General features: G+C 44.3%; 1 protein-coding gene and 1 non-coding gene across 4 annotated transcripts in view; both read left to right on the forward strand.

The window, feature by feature from the left end:
• GSN (gelsolin) overlaps positions 1-23392 on the forward strand; it is an 86548-nt gene that overhangs the window by 53793 nt on the left and 9363 nt on the right. For all 3 annotated transcript variants that reach the window (XM_077479166.1, XM_077479164.1, XM_077479165.1), the window contains 4 exons: positions 2215-2303; positions 3084-3299; positions 10670-10803; positions 11352-11442. In XM_077479166.1, the coding sequence (XP_077335292.1) occupies positions 2215-2303; positions 3084-3299; positions 10670-10803; positions 11352-11442 (530 nt within the window). The remainder of the gene's footprint in view (positions 1-2214; positions 2304-3083; positions 3300-10669; positions 10804-11351; positions 11443-23392) is intronic.
• Positions 9042-9167, forward strand: LOC143981376 (small nucleolar RNA SNORA63). The gene has a single exon (XR_013274302.1). It is a non-coding gene; the product is annotated as a small nucleolar RNA SNORA63 (small nucleolar RNA).

Genomic DNA, 23392 nt, shown 5'->3' on the forward strand with positions numbered 1-23392 from the left:
TTCCTTCCATCGCCGCCCATTGATATGGCAACTTTCTAAACAATCGGCGCTATGACCACTGGAGCATTGTGCATGCACGATATCGAGAGGTGCATGCTGGTTACCTCTCCATCGGTAATCCAGGAAGAGATTGCGATTGGGCTTCACATGCCCACAATCATCATGGCCACGTCCAGAAGAGGATTTACTAAATTGTGAGTATAAAATAAATTAAATTGTGAACATTCTCTAGCAAACATATAATACTTTATGGTAATACATTAGGATACCTGGGAGAGAGGGGGAAAAAAAGTGGCCAGAACTCCGCTTTAAGCACCTTGTCATCTTCTGTTATCTGTAGATGTGGAATTTTAATCCCTGAGGTGTCAGTTTTTATGAAGCAGTGATCCCGAGGATCCCCGCTGATCACAGCCCATAAACAGTTTATGCACCAGAGATTATCGTGGGGGGGGGGGGGGGAGAAGTGTTTGAACTCGTTCTCCCGCCGATTATCTCCAGACACTGAGAATCCTCATAGACTGACACAGTAACGGCCAGTTTATGAAGCTGCGATCTGTGTCAGAATTCACACTCCCCGATTCACCAACTCAGGTGGCGAATCGGGGAGTGAAGAGGGAATGTGGGGGAATCTGAGGAGGAAAGAGGAAGATAATTAACTTCCTTATGCCTTGTTCAGACCCCCCAACACTGTAACCATGTCCCCCCTGTCATATTTATTTATGTGTGTGTGTATATATGTATATATATATATATATGGGGGACTCTTTATTTTGCTAACATTAATCACACCGTGTGTCAGTGTATCGAGCTGTGATCATTTATCACTGCTTAATAAATTGACATCTCTGTGTATCATCTGTGAATTTCTAGTACTGTAATCTCATAAAGTCTCACGAGATTGCAGTAGTAGGGGCTGTTCTCCAGTGTTAGAAGCGTTTTGTAGATCGCTTCACTCCTCCAAGGGTGAAGCGATCTACTCTGCTTTATAAACTGGCACATATAGAGGAGAAAGATCTCCTCTGTGAATGCCGGAGAATGAAGCGGTGAATAGTTTTCACTGCTTCAGAAAAGGACACCCAAGTATGGCCAGACAGTCTACATACAGAAAATCACTCCCAGGTCTTCCTTTTTAAGCAACAGCTATTAAAGCAACATTCTATACGTTTAAGTTGCATGCAAACAATATGAAAAGTGTAAAAACAGTCACATTATGGAGAGGCTAAAACCACCACTTGAACAAAAGCAGTTGACTATATGGGTGTAACTGCACTGCTCTAAAAGAATAAAAAAGCAGATAGAACTTAAGTATATCTAAACACATAGGTGTATTGTGTTTTTATTACCACTTCTGCAGGAATGGTAGATGATGGCAGAAAATCTGCGCTTTTTTTTTTTTTTTTTTTTTGTGTGTATGTAGTTTGCAAGTCATTTTATTATCGGAGTATAAAGTGGTAGTATGTTAGTCATTATTTTTCAGTCTTGCTGCTTTGATGTAAAAATTGGATTAGTTTCCTCTGTAGGGACTGCTTTCTCTCACTTGGAGATTGCGATTCTGCACTTCTGTATTGACCAGTAAAGTGCTTATAACATGGGTGTTATTTTGTAGGTAAAATGTGATATCGTTCTTTGATTTCATAGGTCATTTTAAAGCTAGTACACACGGGCTGAATATCAGGCTTCTGTTGAACAAACGTGCTTGAAAAGCAGCAGTTGACCGGCTCCCAATTAGCGCTCTCAACCAATGGCTGAGCGCACTGACCAGAGTGTTCTGGGGGGGGGGGGAGGGGATCCCCCTGTCAGAACGCAATAGAACAGCAGGGGAGATCGCTGAACTTGCGACGGATTGTTAGTACAGTGGCTCCTACTGAGTTATCAGGTTGTGTGTGTGTGTTGCACACACCACAACCCCCCCCCCCCCCCCCAATTCAGCCCGGCTGGGTTGAACGAAAAAAAAAAAAGTGTGGTGTGTACCAGGCTTTTAGATTGCATCTACTAGATTTAACTTGGTTAGAACTATGACTGTGCATGACAAATTGTTGGTTTGTTCAGTGAACCTATGTCATCTAAACTCTGGATTGGCCTGCACTATATATCTGCTTTTAATAAATGGCACATATTTGATTATGTACAATATAATCTGCAGCCATCCACATCTAGAGTGCTTCATCTCGTCCTACATGTTGTCTAATACTTGTCTTTCCACTTTGCTGTCAGGTAAGAATGCTAACTTGGAAGAGAGGAAGACTGCCTTGAAGACTGCCACAGAATTTATCTCCAAAATGGGATATCCCAAACACACCCAGGTAATGGGGCACAAGGGACTCGGGGACATGACCAATGTTTGTACCTCAAGTGACAGTAAGCCCTTGTACACACGGTCGGAGAATCTGTCGGAATGAGTCTTATCGGACCGTGTCGTCAGATAATCCGACTGTGTGTGGTATGCATCGGACTGATTCTGTCCGAATCTGCGTCCGACCCAATTTTCCAACATGTTGGAAATATTTCCCGACCAACTGGGCCGGACGGACCTAATCCGATCATGTGTAGAGCATTTTGATCGGACCAAGTGCCACGCATGCTCAGATCAAATTCCTACATCAAAGCTATTGGCTACTAGCCTGAATGTAGTCCCATCGTAATGAAATTACGTCATCGTGTTCTGAAAGATCGGATTTTTTGACAACTTGGCCCAACCGTGTGTATGCAACAGTTTCGGACACAATCCGTTGGACTAAATCCGATGGGCAAAATCCGACGGATTTGGTTGGCAAAATCTCCGACCGTGTGTACAAGGGCTTAGTTGTCATGAGCAGGGCCCTCCTAACCCTCTTGCATTGTATTGTAAGTGTACCATCTTACTATATGTTCAAAATCGTTTCCCAAATTGTTGCCGTATATAAAATCTTGTGTAATACTAAATTTGTGCTGATCCTTGTCCCTGTACTCGAGTATTTCCACAAGGTGGTGCTGCAGGACAGACAGTTTAGTGTAGAATTGTTTGAGAAACCTACTGACCACCTTGGAAGGATGTGGTGTGCTGCTCTGCTCTATCATTTCATTATCTCTTTCTATCTCTGCAGATACAAGTTCTTCCCGAGTCTGGAGAGACTCCACTCTTCAAACAATTTTTCAAGAATTGGCGGGACAAGGACACCACAGAAGGGATGGGCATTGCCTACATCCCCAACAACATTGCCAAGATCGAGAACGTTCCCTTTGATGTTAGCTCTCTGCATGAGTCCTCTGCCATGGCAGCACAGCACGGCATGGTGGACGATGGCTCTGGAGCGAAACAGGTGAGGCAGGACACGTGTTTCAGTACATGTCTAAAAACTGTTGGCAAAGACTCTGACATGTCCTACCTGCCATTTTTACAACCCTGTCTTATCCGTGTTCGCTTTTGTACGTTAGTTTCACTGACCAAATACAAAAGTTTTTAGATTATTTTATCAAAATGACCAAACGGATGCACTACAGTAAAACTTCCCACTGACCTTTTCTGTCAGCACAGAAATTATTTAAAGTGCTGGCGCTAGGCTGTGTTCTTCAATGTGATTGTGTGTGTGGTGTGTTTTTTTTTTTTTTTTTTTTTTTTTTTTTTTTTTTTTTTTTTTTTTTTGTGACAACTGACACGTGTGTGTGTGTGTGTGTGTGTGTGTGTGTGTGGTCAGCATTTGTCTTAATGAAAGACAAAGACCACAAAATCCAGTACAAAAAGATCACAATGCAGCAATTGTATGTGACTAGTTTTTAATTAAAAAGTAAGCATGGTAAAGGGGACTTATGAAATAAAAATTCCTCCTGAAATGTATGTGTACCGGCATCTTGGCACCCCTGGTGTGTGACGTCATCCAGGAGGTATGTATGTGCGTGCTCACAATGGCAGCTTTTCCTCCTTTGGTGCGGCGTTCCCTGTTATCCTAGAGCTGCAGCGGGCGTACCGTCCAGCCTGACTGGGCCTCCCCAGCACTCCTGAGCCTCAGAGCGATCCTGTGGTCACATCTGCTGCCACTCTACCACACTGTGCTCTCTCCTTTACCATGTTTGCGTGCATTTACATATTTTTTTTAATAATGGTCACATATACTTGCTACACTATGATCTCTTTGCACTGGATTTCTGTCTTTTTTGTATGTCCACGTGATCCTGGAGCTCCCCCCTCTGGTCATCCAGGAGCAATAGATCTCCTTACAAGAGATGCCAGTTTCATAGATTTACTCATGACCAATGACCTTATTAGCAGGCTTCCATACAGTGCATTTTCCCTGTTTTATTTCATGTTCGTTAGGAAAGGCCTTATTGTCTCTAGGAATAGTGGTGTTTAATTGAAACTAGAATTGAGCATCCTCCCCTTTATTTTTTTTATTTTTTTTATTTTTTTCCTTTTTACTACTAGCATTTTGTCTTTAATGCCCAAAAACCCTCAAAGAAAGCATAAGGTGATGCATAGATTGTAAATATTTTAGTAACAGAATTTTTATGTTCACATAAGCTACATGCATACCAAGCCTACAGTCAGGACTGCAGATAAATTGACCAAATAGATTAGTAATGTGTAAAATTGTCCTACGGCTGCTATTCTTTAATTTTATGTTCTTTTTGAGTTTGTGTGCGTGTTTTTTTTTTTTTTTTTTTTATCTGTTCCGTATTTTGGATATATGTTACGGACATGGGAGTTCAACTGGGATATACAGTAAATAGTGACATTGTATGGGCAGTGTGGGTGCTACGACTGTCACTGAAAGTGTTTTTTTGTTTTGTTTTTGTTTTTTATGATGAGTGCGCAGCAAGGAAACCTGCAGTGATGACCTATTCCTAAAATCTGTGCTTTTGTCCATACAGAAAGAAATGTTAACTTTTTTTTAAGTGTTTTCCCAATACTGTGTTCAACTGATGGGAACAAACAAAAAATGCCCTGTACTTTGATGTATTAGGGAGAGAATCCCCAACCCTATATACATTTTTTTTTTTTTTTTTTTTTTTTTTCTCCTCCTCTCTCCTGTGGGTTAGTAGGCAGCGAGAGGAAAAGGGAGGGCAAGTATAATCAGCTGATGAGGCTGGCATTAAAGACGACGTAAACTTCCATCTTTTTAATTTTACCTGTAGGTAAGCCTATATTTTTAGGCTCCTCCTATAGGTACTGTAAATATCTCCTAAATGTGTACTGTTTAGGAGATATTTACTGTACACGCAGCCAGTGACCTCACTGGTGCGTGCGTTCTTTAACGGCCACCCATGCCGTGACCGGAGTGACGTTCATAACAGCTCTGACCAGTCACGGAGCCGGAGCAGTGTTTAATTTTTGGCAGCAATTTTCGATTTTGATTTTAGTTTAGTCATCTGCAATTGTTTGACGTATTTAGCCGACTAAATCGGCAGTACATTTTTAGTTGACTAAAATCAAATGGGTTTAGTTGAATTGTAATGCATTATTTAAGATTTTTTATTTTTTTTTCTCTAGAATTTCCAAACTTATCTACTCTACTGAGTAAAAAAAATCTGAATATGTTCTTCTTTTATCGGTTTGAACAAACTCACAAATTGAGGTTTAGCCGCTCTGGATGGTCTAGGGAGGCCTGTAATACACAGTGCTGTAGTTTGGCTGCACTGGTTATAGCTGCAGTCCCATAGACCAGTGGTCATAAACCCTGTCCTCAGGGCCCACTAACAGGCCAGGTTTTATGTATTACCTTGGGGAGATGCAGACTAGAATACTGCAATCACTAAGCAGCAAATGATATCACCTGTGATGTATTTCAGTTATCTTGCAAACCTGGACTGTTAGTGGGCCCTGAGGATGGGGTTGATGACCACTGCCATAGACTATTAGGTTGCACATTTTTGTAGGTTTATTTTTTTTTAAAGTGCGCCAAAGATGCAGCATGCAGGATATTTGCCGTGCTTTCAAAAAATGTGTCAAATGTGCAACCTGATAGTCTATGGAACTGTGGTTATAACCAGGAGTAACCTGCAGGAAAACGTGCGAGTACACCGCCACTGCGGCCAAACCACAGCATACCGGTGTGAACCCAAAGGGTTGTTCACACTTGCAGCAGGCACTGTCACTCCATTGAAAAGTGATCCATGCTTAAGTCACTTTTTAGAGGCATTTGACAGGCAGGGAGGAGGTGATATCGCATTTCCTCACAGGAAGGGATTATAGGAGAAGTGGGAGCGTACAGTCAGTGCTGAACTGCTCACTCACTCAGTTCACGGCTTCCTATAACACTTGTACCCCAGGCTCGGTGAGAACGGAAAGCAGACACTCGTGTGGTGTGAGAAACTAAGTTCACAAGGGTAAATGTCCCTCCCTTGTCATTTTCGGTTCGTTAATGAAAGCTGAATTGATTTTCATCAGTGGACAAAAATGTGCTGTACTTCTTTTTTTTGTTTTTGTCACTGTAAAAATGCTGCTGACGAAAACTTTGACAAAATTAGCACGGACCCAGAGTCCGCAAACCCAGAAGCAAGACGTGCGAAGATGGAAACTGTCTCCAGTGATTGCATTGCTGGAAGGCTTATATTTCCGTTAAGTTTCACATAATGTGCTAGTTTCACATAATGTGCTAGTATGTGATGCATACTAGCACATTTATGCCTTTTGCCTTTGCAGGTAAGAAAAAAAGTGCAGCGGTTTACAACCACTTTAAAGCGAACCTGTTGCTGTGCCTTGTGTATATAACTAAAGCACATATTCACTTAAAGCGGGAGTCCGCCGGGACTCCGCATGTTTTTTTTTTTTTTTTTTTTAAAAGCCAGCAGCTACAAATACTGCAGCTGCTGACTTTTAAAATGGTGATACTTACCTGTCCAGCGCGCCCGCGATGTCGGCACCCGAAGCTGATTTCTAGATCATCTCTCGGGTGCTGCCGCCGCCATCTTGGGTATGGGAATCAGGAAATGGAGTCTTTCGGCTTCATTTCCCGGTTCCCTACTGCGCATGCGCGAATCGCGCTGCGCAATAAGGACGGTCCCCGCTGCCTCTGGGATCTGTGTTTCCCAGCAGGCAGCGGGGCACTTGCGGAAAGGGGCGGGCACTTGCGGAAAGGGGCGGGCACTTGCGGAAAGGGGCGGGCACTTGCGGAAAGGGGCGGGCACTTGCGGAAAGGGGCGTAATCTACGCCCCTTTCCGCAGAGAGCTATCCCGGAAGTGGGTGCAGATACCTGTACTGTACAGGTATCTGCACCCCCCTCCCCCCTGAAAGGTGCCAATTGTGGCGCCGGAGGGGGGGAGGGTTCCGATGAGCGGAAGGTCCACTTTAGGGTGGACCTCCGCTTTAATTAAATTACAGGACAAGACATCTGTATTTTAGATTTTAATTTTTATGTAGTTCAGTCCCACATTTTCACCAGCAGATGGCAACAAAAAATCAGAAGCAGTAACGCAGAAACCAGACCAATGAAATGAAGAGTGTTCATCACCTCAACAGATCTGACAGTTTTTGGATCCCCTACCCAGTGGGTTTCAAGTCTGATATGATTTTTTTTTATTTTTTTTTATTTTTGTTCTAAAAATGCATGGCTTTGCATTTTTAGATCACATTGTCATATGCATTTTAATAGTGCCCATTAACCCTTACCCTGGCAAACTTAATTATTGGGGCAAATGGGGAAAAGTCTGTGACTCTAAAAGTTTCCCTTTTAAAGTGATGCTAAACCTACAATGTTTCATTGCAATTATCTCCTTTATTTATGTATAGGTCGTGCCATTGTATTTCATTTTTATGGCCATATGTAAGAAGTGTACAAAGACCGATTTAACGTATTGCATCAGTGGATACATGGGGAAACCTCGCATATCAGGAGGCATAGACCTTTAATGGCATTGCATAACCTGTAGCATCAAACAAGATACTCGTAGTGTGTAAAAGAAATTTTCAAAAGTATAGGACTGAAACTACGAATTTACTGTGAAAATGGTTGAAAACTATTTTCAGAATCGATTATTGGCCAGCTGATTAGTTGGCGTGCATACAGAATGCATTATTTGTTTACATATCGGGAAATACAGTGCAGCACACATATGGCTAAGTACACCATCCATGCATGTCAGTGGGTGCCTGGGAGCTTGTGAATGTGTGAGGAGCAATGCCTCATGGGACATTTAGTCCTGGGCAGGACGTGAGTGATTCTGAAGGCAGGAGGAGACCGAGTCGCTGGGGGACCCCACAAGAGGAGAATCTGAGCTGCTCTGTGTAAAACTTATGCAAAAAGCACAAAAAAGCAAAACTGCGTGTGCAAAAATGCACAGCAAAAAGCACTGCAGTCTCATTTGATTTTTCAAATTTGAAAATTTGCTCTGAGTCTGATATTTATCAGATTCACCCTATAATGGTATAATACAGTATATCTCTTCTATGTTATTCTCAGAGTGGATTTGAGATTTTGCTCCCTAACCATATAGTTGGTTATATTTACCACTGAATAGAGATATTTAAAAAGAAATTGCCTTTTATTTTAACCTTATTAACTAAATTATACACTGCACTTAAGGTTATTGTGCAAATAATCAAAACAATAAATGGCCAACTAATCGATTTTTGAAAATAATCGCTAGCTGCAGCCCTACAAAAGTAATAAAAGTACCGTATATACTCGAGTATAGGCCGACCCGAATATAAGCCGAGGCCCCCAATTTACCACAAAAAAACTGGGAACTTATTGACTCGTGTATAAGCCGAGGGTGAGACATCCCTGTGTCCATCCCTGTGTCCCGTCCATCCCTGTGTCCATTCCTGTGTCCCGTCCGTCGCCGCCTACCTGTGCCAATCTGCAGCCTCTGTGTGCCACGCTCTCCTCAACTGACAGACGGCGGCCATTCCTCTGTTCAAAACCCGCGCCTCCCTGTCTGTGATAGGCGGAACACTCAATTTCCCAGCAGTCAGTGTTCCGCCTATCACGGACATCCTCTCATCCTCGTCCGTAGTATGAGAATGAGCGGATGTCCGTGATAGGCGGAACACTGACTGCTGGGAAATTGAGTGTTCCGCCTATCAGACAGGGAAGCGCGGCTTTTGAATAGTAGAATGGCTGCCGTCACGCAGGTTAAGTTACAGTATAGCTGTGAAGTGCTGTTCTGTCGTTCCCCCTGCAAATAATAAATTGCTTCCTACTATCCCTGTCTGAAACAAATACAGCCAACAGGGACGCTTGGTCTCAAACAGGTAAAGAATGGCCGCCGTCTGTCTGCTCGACACGCTGATCGGGCAGGCAGACGGCGATGACTCGAGTATAAGCCGAGGGGGGCACTTTCAGCCTCAAAAAAGAGGCTGAAAATCTCGGCTTATACTCGAGTATATACGGTACCTTTTTTAATCAGAATAATAAGTCTGACTCGGGCGCCAAAGCTGTCTCCATCACATATAGCGATAGTTTTGTTATTTATTTTTTTGGTAGCATTTACTCCCAAATTTTTTTACAAAAACAAATTGTTTCCTCAGTTTAGGCTTATATGTTTTCTTCTATATATTTTTGTGAAAAAAAAAAAAAATCACAAACTTTTATACTGGTTTGTGCAAAATTTATAGCGCCTACAAAATAGGTTATTGATTTGTGGTGTGTGTGTGTGTGTGTGTGTGTGTGTGTGTGTATTTGGGACCATTGACATTTATACAGCGATCAGTGCTATAAATGTCACTGGCAGGGAAGGAGTTAACACTAAGGGGCGATCAAGGGGTTAAATGTGTTACCTAGGGAGTGAGTCTAACTGGGGGAGGAGGTTGATCGGTGTTCCTACATCCTAGGAACACTGATCTGTCTCCTCTCCCCTGACAGAACGTGGATCTGTGCGTTTACACACACACACAGATCCGCATTCCTGCTCTGTCACGAGCGATCGTGGCTGGCGGGCATGCGCATTGGCTCCTCGGGCGTGCGTGCCCTCCCTATACCACTGGGAAGCCCAGAACATCATGACTCCCGCCCAGGATGGGAGATCCCATCTGCAGACGTCATATTATTATAGGCAGGTATTGAAGTGGTTAAATAGCGTAATACATGTCCATCTATGGCCCTCCTCCAACCTGCGAAATTCACCCAAGTTGGAAATGTGCCACAGAAAAGTATTCAGTGAAGGACATTGCAGAAGTATCTGAGCATATGGTAAAAATCCTTTTTCAATAATTTGTAATATAGTCATACCCTCAGACGTGGGGAAGCCCTCCTCCCCAAAAAAAAAAAAAAAATTAAAGTGTTTACTAGAAGGTAGCTTCTACCACTGTTACCTCATTATTCAAAGGAGGAAACCTTCGCCAGTGCCCATACTGCGATTTGTGAAGCAAAAGTAATCTGCAAGAAGATGGAGACCTCGACAAACTGGAAGTTGTAAAATCTCCAAAAACACCCTAGGCACCCTGTCCCACCATAAAAAGGAACATGGCAAAAAGTTAATTCACTGGAATAATTTTTTTTGGCATGTATATTGGAAGATTGGAAAGCATATAGGGGGACTTCGGCAAGAAAATCATCTTGAACAAATTCTACCCAACCATGTTAATGGAAAGTCTTATCTTCTGTTTGTTTTTTGTTTTTTTAAAAGCCCTGATAAGTTTCTTTTTATTAATAATAATAATAATAATAATAATAATAATAATAATAATATTATTTCTAACATTCTTTTACAAGTCAACATGCTCATGTGTCTTTTTTTTATTTTATTTTCCCCCAGATTTGGCGCATTGAGGCATCAGAAAAAGTACCGGTGTCTGCTTCCAACTACGGACAGTTCTATGGGGGAGACAGTTACATTATATTGTACAGTTACAGCCACAGTGGAAAGAAAGGACAGATTATCTACACCTGGTAAATAATCCAGATGTTTCCATCTCTGGGAGCAGCGATTTTGTTTGCCAATAGTTATTCGCAATGTTTACTAAAACCTTGCTGCAAAACCAGCAGCATACAGTAGTTTATATGTGTGAGAGTTGTAGCTTGAAGCTTGTGGGCACCGGTGCAAAAGTTGACCTGGGGCCCCCCCCCCCCCCCCACTACCACTTCCACCACACCTCCACCCCACACTACGCATATCACATTTTGTAAAATGAAAAATCTCTAGTGTTTACATTTTTTTTTATAAATAAAAAAAAAAAAAAATTTCAGGATTGTTAGCAACTATTATACCGTCTAGTTTTTTAAAATTTATTAAAAAATATATATTTAGGATTGTTAGCAACTGTTCTTATACCGTATAGGAACCTTGGGTAAATTACATGTTCCAAATCAATTAGGTGGGGGCCATCGGTCCCTGAAAATATTGATGTATTTTAGTGCTTCTCCATTGTCCACTGATCACATGTACGGAATGTTTGTTGCATTGGTGCACTGACTGATATTTGCATTCTCTGTTGCAGGCAGGGTCTGGACTCCTCAAAGGATGAGATCGCTGCATCGGCATTCCTAAGTGCTCAGCTGGATGAGGAGCTGGGAGGAGGCCCTGTACAGGTAACTGATGGTGATACACAATTATTAACTGTACACAGCCCTATTTGTATGTGCGCCATCGCAGGTGCATCTACAAGCATTTTTGCCAGCATTTGCAGCCTGGGTCTCCAAGGCCGTTCCATTTGCCCATTTAGACTTCAGAACTCTAAGTCCATGTTCTGTACTAATGCAAGACACTGAAGTCCAGGTTGTCCCTTTTCCTAGTGGTTCTGTCCCAGAAGAGGGGAATTCTCTAAGGCTACAAAACTGAGGCATATGGCTGTGGTCAGGGTTATTCTGTACCGATGAGTTGATTAAATGGCAACATCGATGCCGCTCATCCATCCACTCCCGGGTAACCAGATAACAATAATAGTACTGCAACATTTACACACCCATGCCCACCAGGTTAAGCTGTCGCACCAAAACATCAGACCTGCATTTCTGAAGGTCTATAAATGGCAGTTACAACTTTCTGATCCTCAGTTCTCGAGGTAATCACTTGTAGCAACAGCAATCTTGCCACGCTTTCGCAACCAAAACATTAAGTAATGAGGTCAAACACTTGACCTGAAGCACTAAAATAAGCCATGTGATGGCTGCTCTAGTACATGTATGAAATTCATTAGAAAGTGACATATCTGGGGTACGTTTTTTTTCTCCCGCAGGAAAAGTTCTCAAAAATGATGCAAACAAGGTCAGCCTTACAGACCAGTTGGTCTCGCTGAGAAAGGTTTCAAGAGCAGTGGGTCTGATGACCGCTTGAAACCTTGCCCATGGCACTGCGGGGAAAGCATCAACTCCCATTACAACTGTTTCTACTAAGGAATTGAGACGTAGACGCAGGTTCCCTGGAATCAAGAGTCTTGCCCTCCCCAGGGTAAAAAAGCTTGTGGTAGTGGACACACCTGCACCTAACAAGAGGTCTACCATGGCCCATTCCTATATCCCAGAGGATCACAACAGATGTGAGTTCCTGGGGGTGGGGAGACCACCTCAGCAACACAATGGCACAGGAAGCATGGTTCTCAACGGAAGCAAGAGCTTCATCAAATTGTAGGGCTTCTAGCGGTTCAGAGAGCCTTGCAGGCATTTCAGACGGGAATCAGGGGTCACAATCTCCCAGATTCTATCTGACAATATCAATGCGGTTGCGTACCTCAACAAATGGAGTCAAATTCTTCAATCTACTACCCAGGAGATTTTATCATGGGCAGAAGGGGATCTACCCTCAATTACAGCAGTGCACCTGAAGGGGACACAACTGTCTGGCAGATTATCTCAGCCGCTACCGGGTAGGTCAAGACACTTGGTCCCTTCATCCTGAAATCTTTGCGGGTGGGGATGTCCCGAAATGGACTTGTTCACAGCTCCAGAAGAATCGCAAGACAGTGAAGTTATTTTCACTGAACTCAGTGGATCGATTATTGGGGATTGATGCTCTGGGGAATCAGTTGCCATTCGGCCTCTGTTATGCCTTCCCGCCGATCAGGCTAATTTCGGAAGTTTCTTCTTCTAAAAAAAAAAAAACAGAACTTATCCTAATAGTCCCTTTCTGGCCCAAGAGGCCATGGTTTTCCCTGTTAGACACTGGTCTCGGAGCCTCCAATGAGTCTTCCGAAGAAAGAAGACTTATCATAGGGTCCAGTGTTGCACCCATAGGTGGTTTCCTTAAGCTTGACGGCCTGGTATCTTTTCTTCAAAGTAGTCAAGACCCTGGTAAATTGTGGAAAAAGTCACTAGAGCCATATATTCCAAACTTTGGAAGAAATCTAACACGTGGTTATCTTAAAATCAAAGACTTAGGCTCGGTTCACACAGGGGGCGATGCGAGGCGACACGACTTGCCTCGCCACGACCTCAGCGGCGACTTGCAAATGACTTCTGTATAGAAGTCAATGCAAGTCGCCCCGAGGTCGCCCAAAAGTAGTACAGGAACCTTTTTTCTGAGTCGGAGCGACTCGAGTCGCTCCTCTTAGAACGGTTCCATTGTACAGAACGGGGGCGACTTGTCAGGTCGCGGCACGGCAAGTCGTGTCGCCTCGTGTCGCCCCCTGTGTGAACCGGCCCTAACTCATGATGTTCCTTCAATTTTTGGATTTTTATTTTTTTTTTCCCCCCAAGAGGGTGTCGACAAAGGTCTTTCAGTTAGTACCTTAAAGGTACAGGCCTCAGCTATCTGTGTTTTTCTCTAATTTTCTCACTTGGGAAATCCCACTATAGCTAGGTTCTTCAAATGAATAAATTTCTAGGTCTAGGCCAGTAGTGGTTAGAAGTTGTCCAACCTGGGACCTGTTCCTGGTGCTTCAAACTCTGGTAGAATTCCCTTTTGAGCCCCTATAGCAGTGATGGTGAACCTTGGCACTCCAGATGTTTTTGAACTACATTTCCCATGATGCTCTTGCACTCTGCAGTGTAGTTGAGCATCATGGGAAATGCAGTTCCAAAACATCTGGAGTGCCAAGGTTCGCCATAACTGCCCTAGAGGATATTTTATTTTAAGTTACTTGCCTTTTTTTAAAAGTAATTTTCTCAAATCGCCTTTCAGGACAACCCCGGAGAGAGTGTAGCTCCACCTTGCAATCAGGAAACACATGCCCACTTTAAAAACACCTCCTCCTCCTCCATGGCTTCAGTTATTGTGTTTCCTCCTTGGAGGAAGCATGTGCCTGAACCAGGGAGAGCTACACTCTCTGCAGGGGAGTAAGGCTTACCTTTTGTTGCAGGTTGTTTCTCTTTGACCCCCAGCAGCATCTCCACGGGGAGAGGACTCCTGGAGCTCCTGGTTCCGCCATCTCACGGGAGTAAGGACCCTCGGAGTGCCGGCGTCGGGTGCCCGGTGTCCGCTTGTTAGCGCAGGGAGGGCTCTGTTGCTGGCGGAGGCCGCTGCAGGTCAGCGGCATGGCTCCGTTTTCGGCGCCGGGTCCCGGGCGGCGACGGCGTCGTTCACGGTGACGCGCGGGCGCTCTGAGGGGGCGTGGCGCCGTGGTTCAGCGCCTGGAACGCAGGGGTCATGGGGCGGGTCAGGTGACCGTGTGCTTCCGCTTCCGGCCGGCCTTGATGACGCGGCGGCCGGGAAAATTTAAAATGAGAGCTGTTTGTAAAATAGCTGCCTCACTCAAACGATGGAAGAGTGCAAGCCAGCTATGGCGGAGACAGGCGCCCCCAGCACCGGTCCAGCCCAGGTACGTAAGGTGCACTGGCACCCTCTGCTTTACTGTGGGTATGTCTTTGTTTGTTCCCCCCTCTTGGGGGCCTGTCGCTGCAGGTCAGAGGTGGACTTCGCTCTGACCTTTTGCAGCCTAGTTCTGGGGTCTCACTAGTGGTCTGTTTGGTGGTGGGTCTCTGCACTGGCTTGGTGTTAAGCAACTGGTTGTTGAGAGCTTTTAGTGAATTAAACCTGTATGTCGTTTCAGGAAAAATCACTAGGAAAAGCTAGACCAGGTCAGAGAAAATGTCCTTCCTGCAAAACCCCCCTCAGAGATTCATGGCAGAAGGCAATGTGCAGAAATTGTATCAGAGAATTGGTGGAAGAGGAAACATCTCAACAATATAAGGATTTGTTTTCTTCGGTTAAAGAGCTGACAAACTCTTTGAGTTCAGTCAAGTCCATCCTGATACAAAACCCTCCCGCACAGACCGAGCCTCAGAACTTACCGCCCAGCCCCAGGGCGTCGTCATCCAGACAGGTGGAAACTGAAGAGTCTGGAGACGAAGGGGGTAGTACTCTCATCTCCTTCAGGGATTCTGAGGAGGAGGAGGAAGAGGAAGAAGATAGCAGGGGCTCCAAATTCAAGCTATCACTAGAGGAAGTAGATGATATTTTAAAAGCAATCTACACTACTCTAGAAATTCAGGAAGAAAGAGTACAACTGTCAGTTCATGACAAAATGTACCAGGGGTTGGACGAAACAAAACGGCGAGTTTTTCCTGTCCACAGGGTCCTCTCAGACTCAGTGAGAAAGGAGTGGAAGGACCCAGAAAAAGCCCCTTTCTTCTCTAAAGCTCTCAAAAGAAGGTTTCCCTTCGAAGATAAGGACTCAGAGGTTTGGAACAAGAAACCCAGAGTCGATGCAGCTTTCTCGCAGGTATCCAGACGAACGGATCTAGCCTTTGAAGATATGGGGATCCTTAAAGACCCAATGGACAAAAAAGCTGACTCCATCCTTAAAAAAGCTTGGGATGCTGCGTCAGTCAGTCTAAAACCAGCAATGGCAGCTACGGTGGTGGCCAGGAATCTGGAATGTTGGGTAGAGAAGCTGAAGAGCCATATTGAGGCGGGGACACCCCGCAAGGATCTCTTAGAGTCCTTTCCACTGATCCTGAATGCAGTCAAATACATGGCGGATGCATCAGCAGAATCAGTTAAACTGGCCGCTAGGTCTTCGGCTCTTGTAAATTCAGCCAGGAGAGCAGTTTGGCTGAAAACATGGTCTGGGGACACTGCCTCTAAGGTCAAGCTGTGTGGTCTTCCCTTTTCGGGTGACTTGCTCTTTGGTCCTGATTTAGAGTCTGTGCTGGATAGAACAGCCGATAAAAAGAAGGCTTTTCCAGTTAAGAAAAAGCAGATGGCTAAAAAGAATTTTCGTGCTTTTCAGCAGTCCCATAAAAAAGACCAGGAGCACAAGAGCAGATGGGGTTCACAGAAGGGCAAAGGCAGGGGTGGAGTCCTCTTTAGATCTCCCCCAGAGCAGTCCCCTAAGAACAAGTGACAATATCTCCCCAGTGGGGGGGAGACTGTCAGCTTTTCGCGAACAATGGGACAGGCTGTCTCCAAATCTGTTCGTGAAGAGCGTTGTCGATCAGGGGTACAGGTTGGAGTTTTCAGAACTACCCCCGAGCAGGTTTTATGTGACAACATTGCCAAGGGATCAGGAGAAGGCCTCTGCAATGAAGCTGTTGTTACAGGAGCTGATACAGCAAGAGGTTCTGATTCAAGTCCCAGTAAGCCAGCAGGGCGGGGGTTTTTATTCACATATTTTTCTGGTGAAAAAACCCTCAGGGAAGTACCGTCTAATCCTGAATCTGAAATTCCTGAACAGGTTCATTCGGTACAAACATTTCAGGATGGATACAATTTTCTCCATCACAAAGCTGTTGACCCCAGAATGCTTCATGGCATCCCTGGACCTAAGGGATGCCTACCTTCATATACCAATTCATCAGGCATCGCAGCAGTTCCTGCGCCTGGCATTGAAGGTAGGGAGTTCGGTATGGCACCTCCAATTCAGGGCTCTGCCGTTCGGACTCTCGTCCTCTCCCAGGGTCTTTACGAAGATTATGGCAGAGGCTTTGGAACCCCTGAAATTGAAGGGGATTCCAGTCGTTCCTTATCTGGACGACCTTTTGTTTTTTGCAGACTCCAGGGAGCAGGTCCTAGTCAATCTCCAGAGGGCCCAGTCTCACCTCGAGGGCCTGGGATGGCTTCTAAACCTAGAGAAGTCAATCCTGACCCCCTCACAGGAAATGAAATTTCTGGGGTATACATTAAATTCGATTCTCCAGAAAGTTTTCCTGCCGTTGGAAAAACAGGAAAAGTTACAGCTAGCTGTACAGCGGATACAGAGCAACCAGACAGTCTCAGTCAGGATGGCTATGGCAGTTCTGGGCCTGCTTACGGCAGCAATCCCGGCTGTTCAGTGGGCCAGGTTCCATTCCAGACCCCTTCAGAGGGAGGTTCTGTCAAGCTGGTCCCATCAGGATCCTTTGGAAAAACAGCTAAAAATTTCGTCAAAGACGAAAAGGGCTCTTTGGTGGTGGAGAGACCAGGCAAACCTCTCAAGGGGCCTGGTGTGGACCTTTCCTGTGGACAAGCGCCTTACTACAGACGCAAGTGCCTGGGGCTGGGGAGCCCATCTGGATGGTCAGACATCTCAGGGGGTCTGGTCCAAACAGGAAGCTCAAAGATCATCCAACTGGAGGGAGTTGAAGGCGATCTTTCTGGGTTTAGTGGCATTTCAGCAGAGTTTGAGAGGCCACCATGTTCAGGTGTTGTCAGACAACACAACAGCGGTTACCTACATTATGAAGCAAGGGGGAACCAGAAGCAGGAGCTTGATGGAGCTGGCCAATCTGTTGTTAGCCTGGGCAGAACAGAACACAGCCTCACTATCGGCAGTGCATCTGAAGGGCTCTCAGAATTTGTTTGCGGACCTCCTAAGCAGGCGCAAATTGCTAGAGGCAGAATGGAGTCTGAATCAGGAAGTGTTCCTGATGATCTCCGAGGCCTGGGGGGTTCCTCAGGTAGACCTTTTTGCCAGCCAGCAGAACTCAAAGGTGGACAGATTCTTTTCTCTTCACCGAGGAGATGCAGCAATAGGGTTGGATGCATTCGCTCACCCCTGGCATTACCAGCTGTGCTATGCCTTTCCCCCCTTTCCTCTAATTCAACTAGTACTGAGGAAATTCAGGGAAGAAAGGACAGACTTAATACTAGTCACTCCTTTTTGGCCAAAAAGACCCTGGTTCGCGGGTCTTCGAAACCTAGCCTCGAAGCCCCCATGGAGGTTACCACTCAGAAAAGATCTGTTATCCCAGGGGACAGTAAGTCATCCAGAAGTGGAACTCCTGCAGCTAACCGCCTGGTTTCTGAGGAGGACCTGTTAAAGGCTAAAGGTCTCTCAGATAAAGTAGTAAAGACCCTGCTGTCCAGTAGGAAGGCAGTTACACAGGCAATTTACATGAAGGTCTGGAAAAAGTTCAACTCCTGGTGCAGTTCTAGAGAACTCAGGGTCAAGAGCACGGTGTCAGTCTTGGAGTTTCTCCATGAAGGAATGGAGAAGGGTCTCGCAGCCAGTACCCTGAAGACTCAGGTGGCTGCCTTATCAGTTTTCTTTGAAAAGACTTTATCTAAAGAAACTTTAATTTCTAGATTTTTTAGGGCTCTTGCTCGAAATAGACCAGTAGCCCTTAAAGACTTTCCCAGTTGGGATTTGTCTACAGTTTTACAGGGTCTCTCGGGAGCACCGTTTGAACCCTTACAGGAAGCTTCTTTGCAGAAGGTGGTTTTAAAAACAATCTTTTTGGTGGCCATCACCTCGGCCAGGAGAGTCAGCGAGCTCCAAGCTCTAGCTATTACAGAACCCTTCCTTAGAATTTATCAGGACAGGGTGGTACTGAGGACGGATCCAGCATTCCTACCGAAAGTATCCTCAACTTTCCATCGATCACAGGAAATAGTGTTACCTACATTCTCTGCAAGCCCAGCAAATGCAGGAGAGGAAGTTTTTCACACATTGGATGTGAGAAGATGTCTTTTACAGTTTCTGAAAGTTACTAAAGAATTTAGAAAATCAAACGCCCTCTTTGTGATATTTTCTGGATCACGCAAGGGGGAGAAAGCTTCTAAAAGTACGCTGGGTAGGTGGCTTAAGTTGGCTATAACAGAAGCCTATAAAGCAAAAGGAGAAATACCTCCCTCAGGTATTGCTGCCCACTCTACTAGATCCACGGCAGTTTCCTGGGCTGAAAGGGCCGGTGCCACGCCTGAACAAATCTGCAAGGCTGCCACTTGGTCCAGTTATTCGACATTTCTCCGGCATTACCGGTTAGATCTACTGTCTGCAGCAGATCAGGCCTTCGGCAGGAAGGTACTGCAGGCAGTAGTCCCGCCCTAGGGTAAGTTTCTCGGTTATCCTCTCCGGGGTTGTCCTGAAAGGCGATTTGAGAAAGACTCAGTTAGACTTACCGGTGACGGTATTTCTAAGAGCCTTTCAGGACAACCGTTACTTCCCTCCCTAGGTTATGCTTAGTAAATGTATTAAGTTCTACCATGGTGTTGTGCTTTCTGTGCTTTGTTTTCCAGCGTCGGAAGGCCACAATAACTGAAGCCATGGAGGAGGAGGAGGTGTTTTTAAAGTGGGCATGTGTTTCCTGATTGCAAGGTGGAGCTACACTCTCTCCGGGGTTGTCCTGAAAGGCTCTTAGAAATACCGTCACCGGTAAGTCTAACTGAGTCTTTTCTTGTGGCAACTACCTCAGCTCATAGGGTGAGTGAGTTACAGGCCCTATACAGTGAGGGAGCCTTTCTTCACAATTTTTGAGGGTTGTTTTGAAAAACTGATCCAGGATTTCTGCCTAAAGTGGGCAGGACATTGTACTGCCAACCTTTTTATAGTTCGCCAAAGGACGACCAAGAAAGAATTTTGGTTTTTACACATGAGGAGAATTCTTGAGGTCACCTTTAGAAAAAACGGACACCTTTTTTTTTTTTTTTTTTTTTATTTTTTTTTTTTTGCCCTCTTTTCAGGAGCACACAAGGGAAAGAGTGCATCTAAAGCCACCTTGGCTAGATGGTTAAAGCAAGCGATTTCTGAAACTTACAAAATTGGGGAAGTTCCTCTGCCTTTTGCAGGCGTTTGATCGTAAGGTCCTTCAGGCAGTTTTCCCCTCCCTAGACTGTTAAGCTCTGGCTCATAGTCTCATGGGCTGTTCTGGAATAACGCCTTTTCTGAGAGTCTTCCAGGACAGCCGGATTCTCACCCGGTTTTGTCTTGAAGTTCTGTGTATTATGCATATTTTACAGGGACGTCCTACAGTTCTCAAATACTGACATGGGGCCTGGAGGACTGCCCTTTTTTATGTGGTGGGGATTAACGCGTTTCTTGTCCTGGTAGGAGGGGACCTAGGTCTCATGGGCTGTCCTGAAAGACTCTCAGAAAGGGAGTTACCGGTAACTCTTTATGCTGTGTACACAAGACCAGACTTTCTGGCAGACTAGGTCTGACGGTCTTTCGACGGACTTTCCGAATGGACTTGTCTACACACAATCACACCAAAGTCCGACGGATTCGACCGTGATGACGTACGACTGGACTAGAATAAGAAAGTTCATAGCCAGTAGCTAATGGCTGCCCTAGCATCGTTTTTCATCAGTCGGACTAGCATACAGTCGAATGGATTTTTCGTCCGGACTCGAGTCCGTCGGAAAAATTTGAAACATTTTCTAAATCTAAAGTCCATCTGATATTTATATTAATAATATTATATATATGTGTGTGTGTGTGTGTGTGTGTGTGTGTGTGTGTATATATATATATATATATATATATATATATATATATATATATATATATTTTGACAGCAAAGGTCCGATGAAGCCCACACACGGTCCAATTGTCCGACGGATTAGTTCCATCGGACCTTTGCTGTCAAAGTGCGGCTGTGTGTACACGGCATAACTGGGCTTTTTTTTTATCTTTTACTCTGACCTGATAAAATATATTGTAAATACCAAGATGTCTTTCCATTACTAATCTCTCCCTTGTCTTCCTATGCTTCTGATATTCTGCCTCATCGACTGTTTTTTTATTTTTTATTTTTTTTATTGCATGTTTTTCTTTTTTTTTTTTTTTTTTACCACTTCCAGCCCAAGGGAATATCTGAATGATCCCTGCAGCTACAGGCATCATTCAGATATCCTCCTTTTTCAGTCAGCAATTCTGTGCACTGTAAGGACGATCCTAGTGGAAATTCTCCAAGCTCTCTCGTGCCATTGGGGGCCGGAGAGAGAATCGGCTGCCGGATGATGATCATAGTGATTTTTACCAGTCCTCTCTATGACCAGAGGCTCGGGCGCAACATTATGATTGTAAACAAAGCCGTGATTGCGGCTGGAGAGCATGGGATCGTGGAATATTTATTTTTATTTATTTTTCTCATGCTTTCCAGCCTGGAGGAGAGATGTGGGGTCTTATTGACCCCCACATCTCTCCATAAAGAGGACCTATCGCACACCATTCCTATTACAAGGGATGTTAACATTCCTTGTAATAGGAATAAAGGTGATCAAAAAAAGTAGCTTGAGCACAGAAGCGAACGCACATGCAAATTTTTAACAAGTTGCCTATTGAGATTTTTAACTACTTCCCACCCGGCCAATGTGTATATATGCGGCTGGGTGGGAGCTCTCACTCCTTCTGACTGGACATTCAGGAACATCCTTCAGAAGGAGGGGGATCGCTGCAGCCGGCTGGTGATAAGCTGTTGTTTTTTTACAGCTTTTTACTCACTGATCACCAGTTACATAGTTAGTGAGGTTGAATAAAGACACCAGTCCATCCAGTTCAACCTGAGTGAGTGTCTACAATTGCCCCTATCCCTGTACATTGCACACTCAAATCAGTCCCTACTCTCAAGGAGCCCACAATCCAAGGTCCCCATTCATATACTAGGACCAATTTGAACAGAAGCCAATTAACCTACCGGCATGTCTTTGGAGTGTGGGAGGAAACCAGAGTACCCGGAGGAAACCCATGCAGGCACAAGGAGAACATGCAAACTCCAGGCAGGTAGAGTTGTGGTTGGGATTCGAACCAACGACCCTTCTTACTACTAGGTGAGAGTGCTACCCACTACACCACTGTGCTGCCAGTCTAGTCTAAACACACATATGTCCCATGAAAATCACATGTCCCAATGATTATCTGCACACACATGTCCGTGATCACCTGCACACATATGTACATGATCATTTGCGTACATATGTCCGTGATCACACAAACCGATTTTTATTATACACTTAACTGAAATTTTTTTTTTTTTTTTTTTTTTTAAAAACATGTAGCAGAATCCATTTTGGCTTAAATTTAAGCCAAAATTTTATTTTTATTGGATTTCTTTTAAAATGGAAAGAAGAAAATATTGTGGTTTTGCTTATACCCGCAAAAAATAAGAGTTGGGAATAAATACCACCAAAATAAAGCTCCTATTTGTGCAAACAAAATAATAAAAATGTAATTTGGGTACAGCGTAGCATGACCGCGCAATTGTCCTGGAAAGTGCGAGAGCGCTGAAAGCTGAAAATTGGGCTGGGAAGGAAGGGGGCGAATGTGCCTGGTATTGTAGTGGTTAAGTACCGAAGTTTGTTGCCATTCCATGAGTTTTAAAACATGACATGTTTGGTATGGCTTTACTCGCCAAAACTTCATCTTTCACATTATACAAAAAAGATTGGGTTGACTTTACTTTTTTGTGGTGTGTGTTTTTTTTTTTTTTTTTTTTTTTTCCCCCAAAAAACGCATTTTGCAACAACTGCCATTTTACATTCTAGGCATATCTAGGGTGTCTGCTAAAAAAAAAAAGTATGTTTGGGGGTTCTGAGTAATTTTCTAGCATAACAATTAGGATTTTTACATGTAGGAGAGGAGTGCCAGAATAGGCCGTTTTATGGAAGTGGTTAAATGATCACTTTAAACCTGAATGAACACCATTGTGGTTGTCATGGAGACTGTTCTGCTGCGCACACATTTACCCTGACTGGAATATTAAAACTTGCTGTTCTCGAGTTGAACTTGGCCCTGAGATCTACAGAAGTTGTTGCTTGAATGTGATTTTGTATAAATGTTTGTGATGAGAAGTGGAACTGTAAAACTTCCTCCTAGCTGTCAGTGGGACAGTTATGACTGCGACACATCAGGAATTCATTTTCTTATACCAAGTATTTAGGAAGAATATCAAATTGATATCTGACTCTCTAGATGTGCATCAATAATTATTAACCTTCCCTCTTCTGCAACTTTATAAAGTTCCACACAATTGCCCAAGTCCTCATTTTATAGTCGGTATAAAAACCTCTCCGTATTGTTACCATTCTCTTCTGCTGCTGGTTTATCAGACCGAAGTACCATCTGTAATAACCAAAAGACAGCGCCTGAATATACGCAATGGCAGACCTGCATCATGCAGATAGTTAGTTAGTTATTTGGGTCTCCTACCCCTTTTTAGCCATCCCTTCCCGCTGCTTTAAGCTGCACCTTTTGGGGTATGAAGAGTTTCTCCACTAGAAACGTGCTATTATATGATCACTTTGTGTTTAAAGGAGCCACGCTAAAGAATCTGACAGTAATTTGTTTGCCATCACCACAAATGTTGAAAGCATACACCTTGTGGTTGGCCTTTGATTGCGCCAAGTTCAGCTCGAATTCTCTTCACTTTCTACCAGTCAGGTGTTCTATATGAGCTGACAAGGAAC

Source organism: Lithobates pipiens, unplaced genomic scaffold (genome assembly GCF_037356315.1).
Source record: "Lithobates pipiens isolate NorthernLeopardFrog02 unplaced genomic scaffold, aLitPip1_a1.2 Scaffold_14, whole genome shotgun sequence".
NCBI classification, from domain to species: domain Eukaryota; kingdom Metazoa; phylum Chordata; class Amphibia; order Anura; family Ranidae; genus Lithobates; species Lithobates pipiens.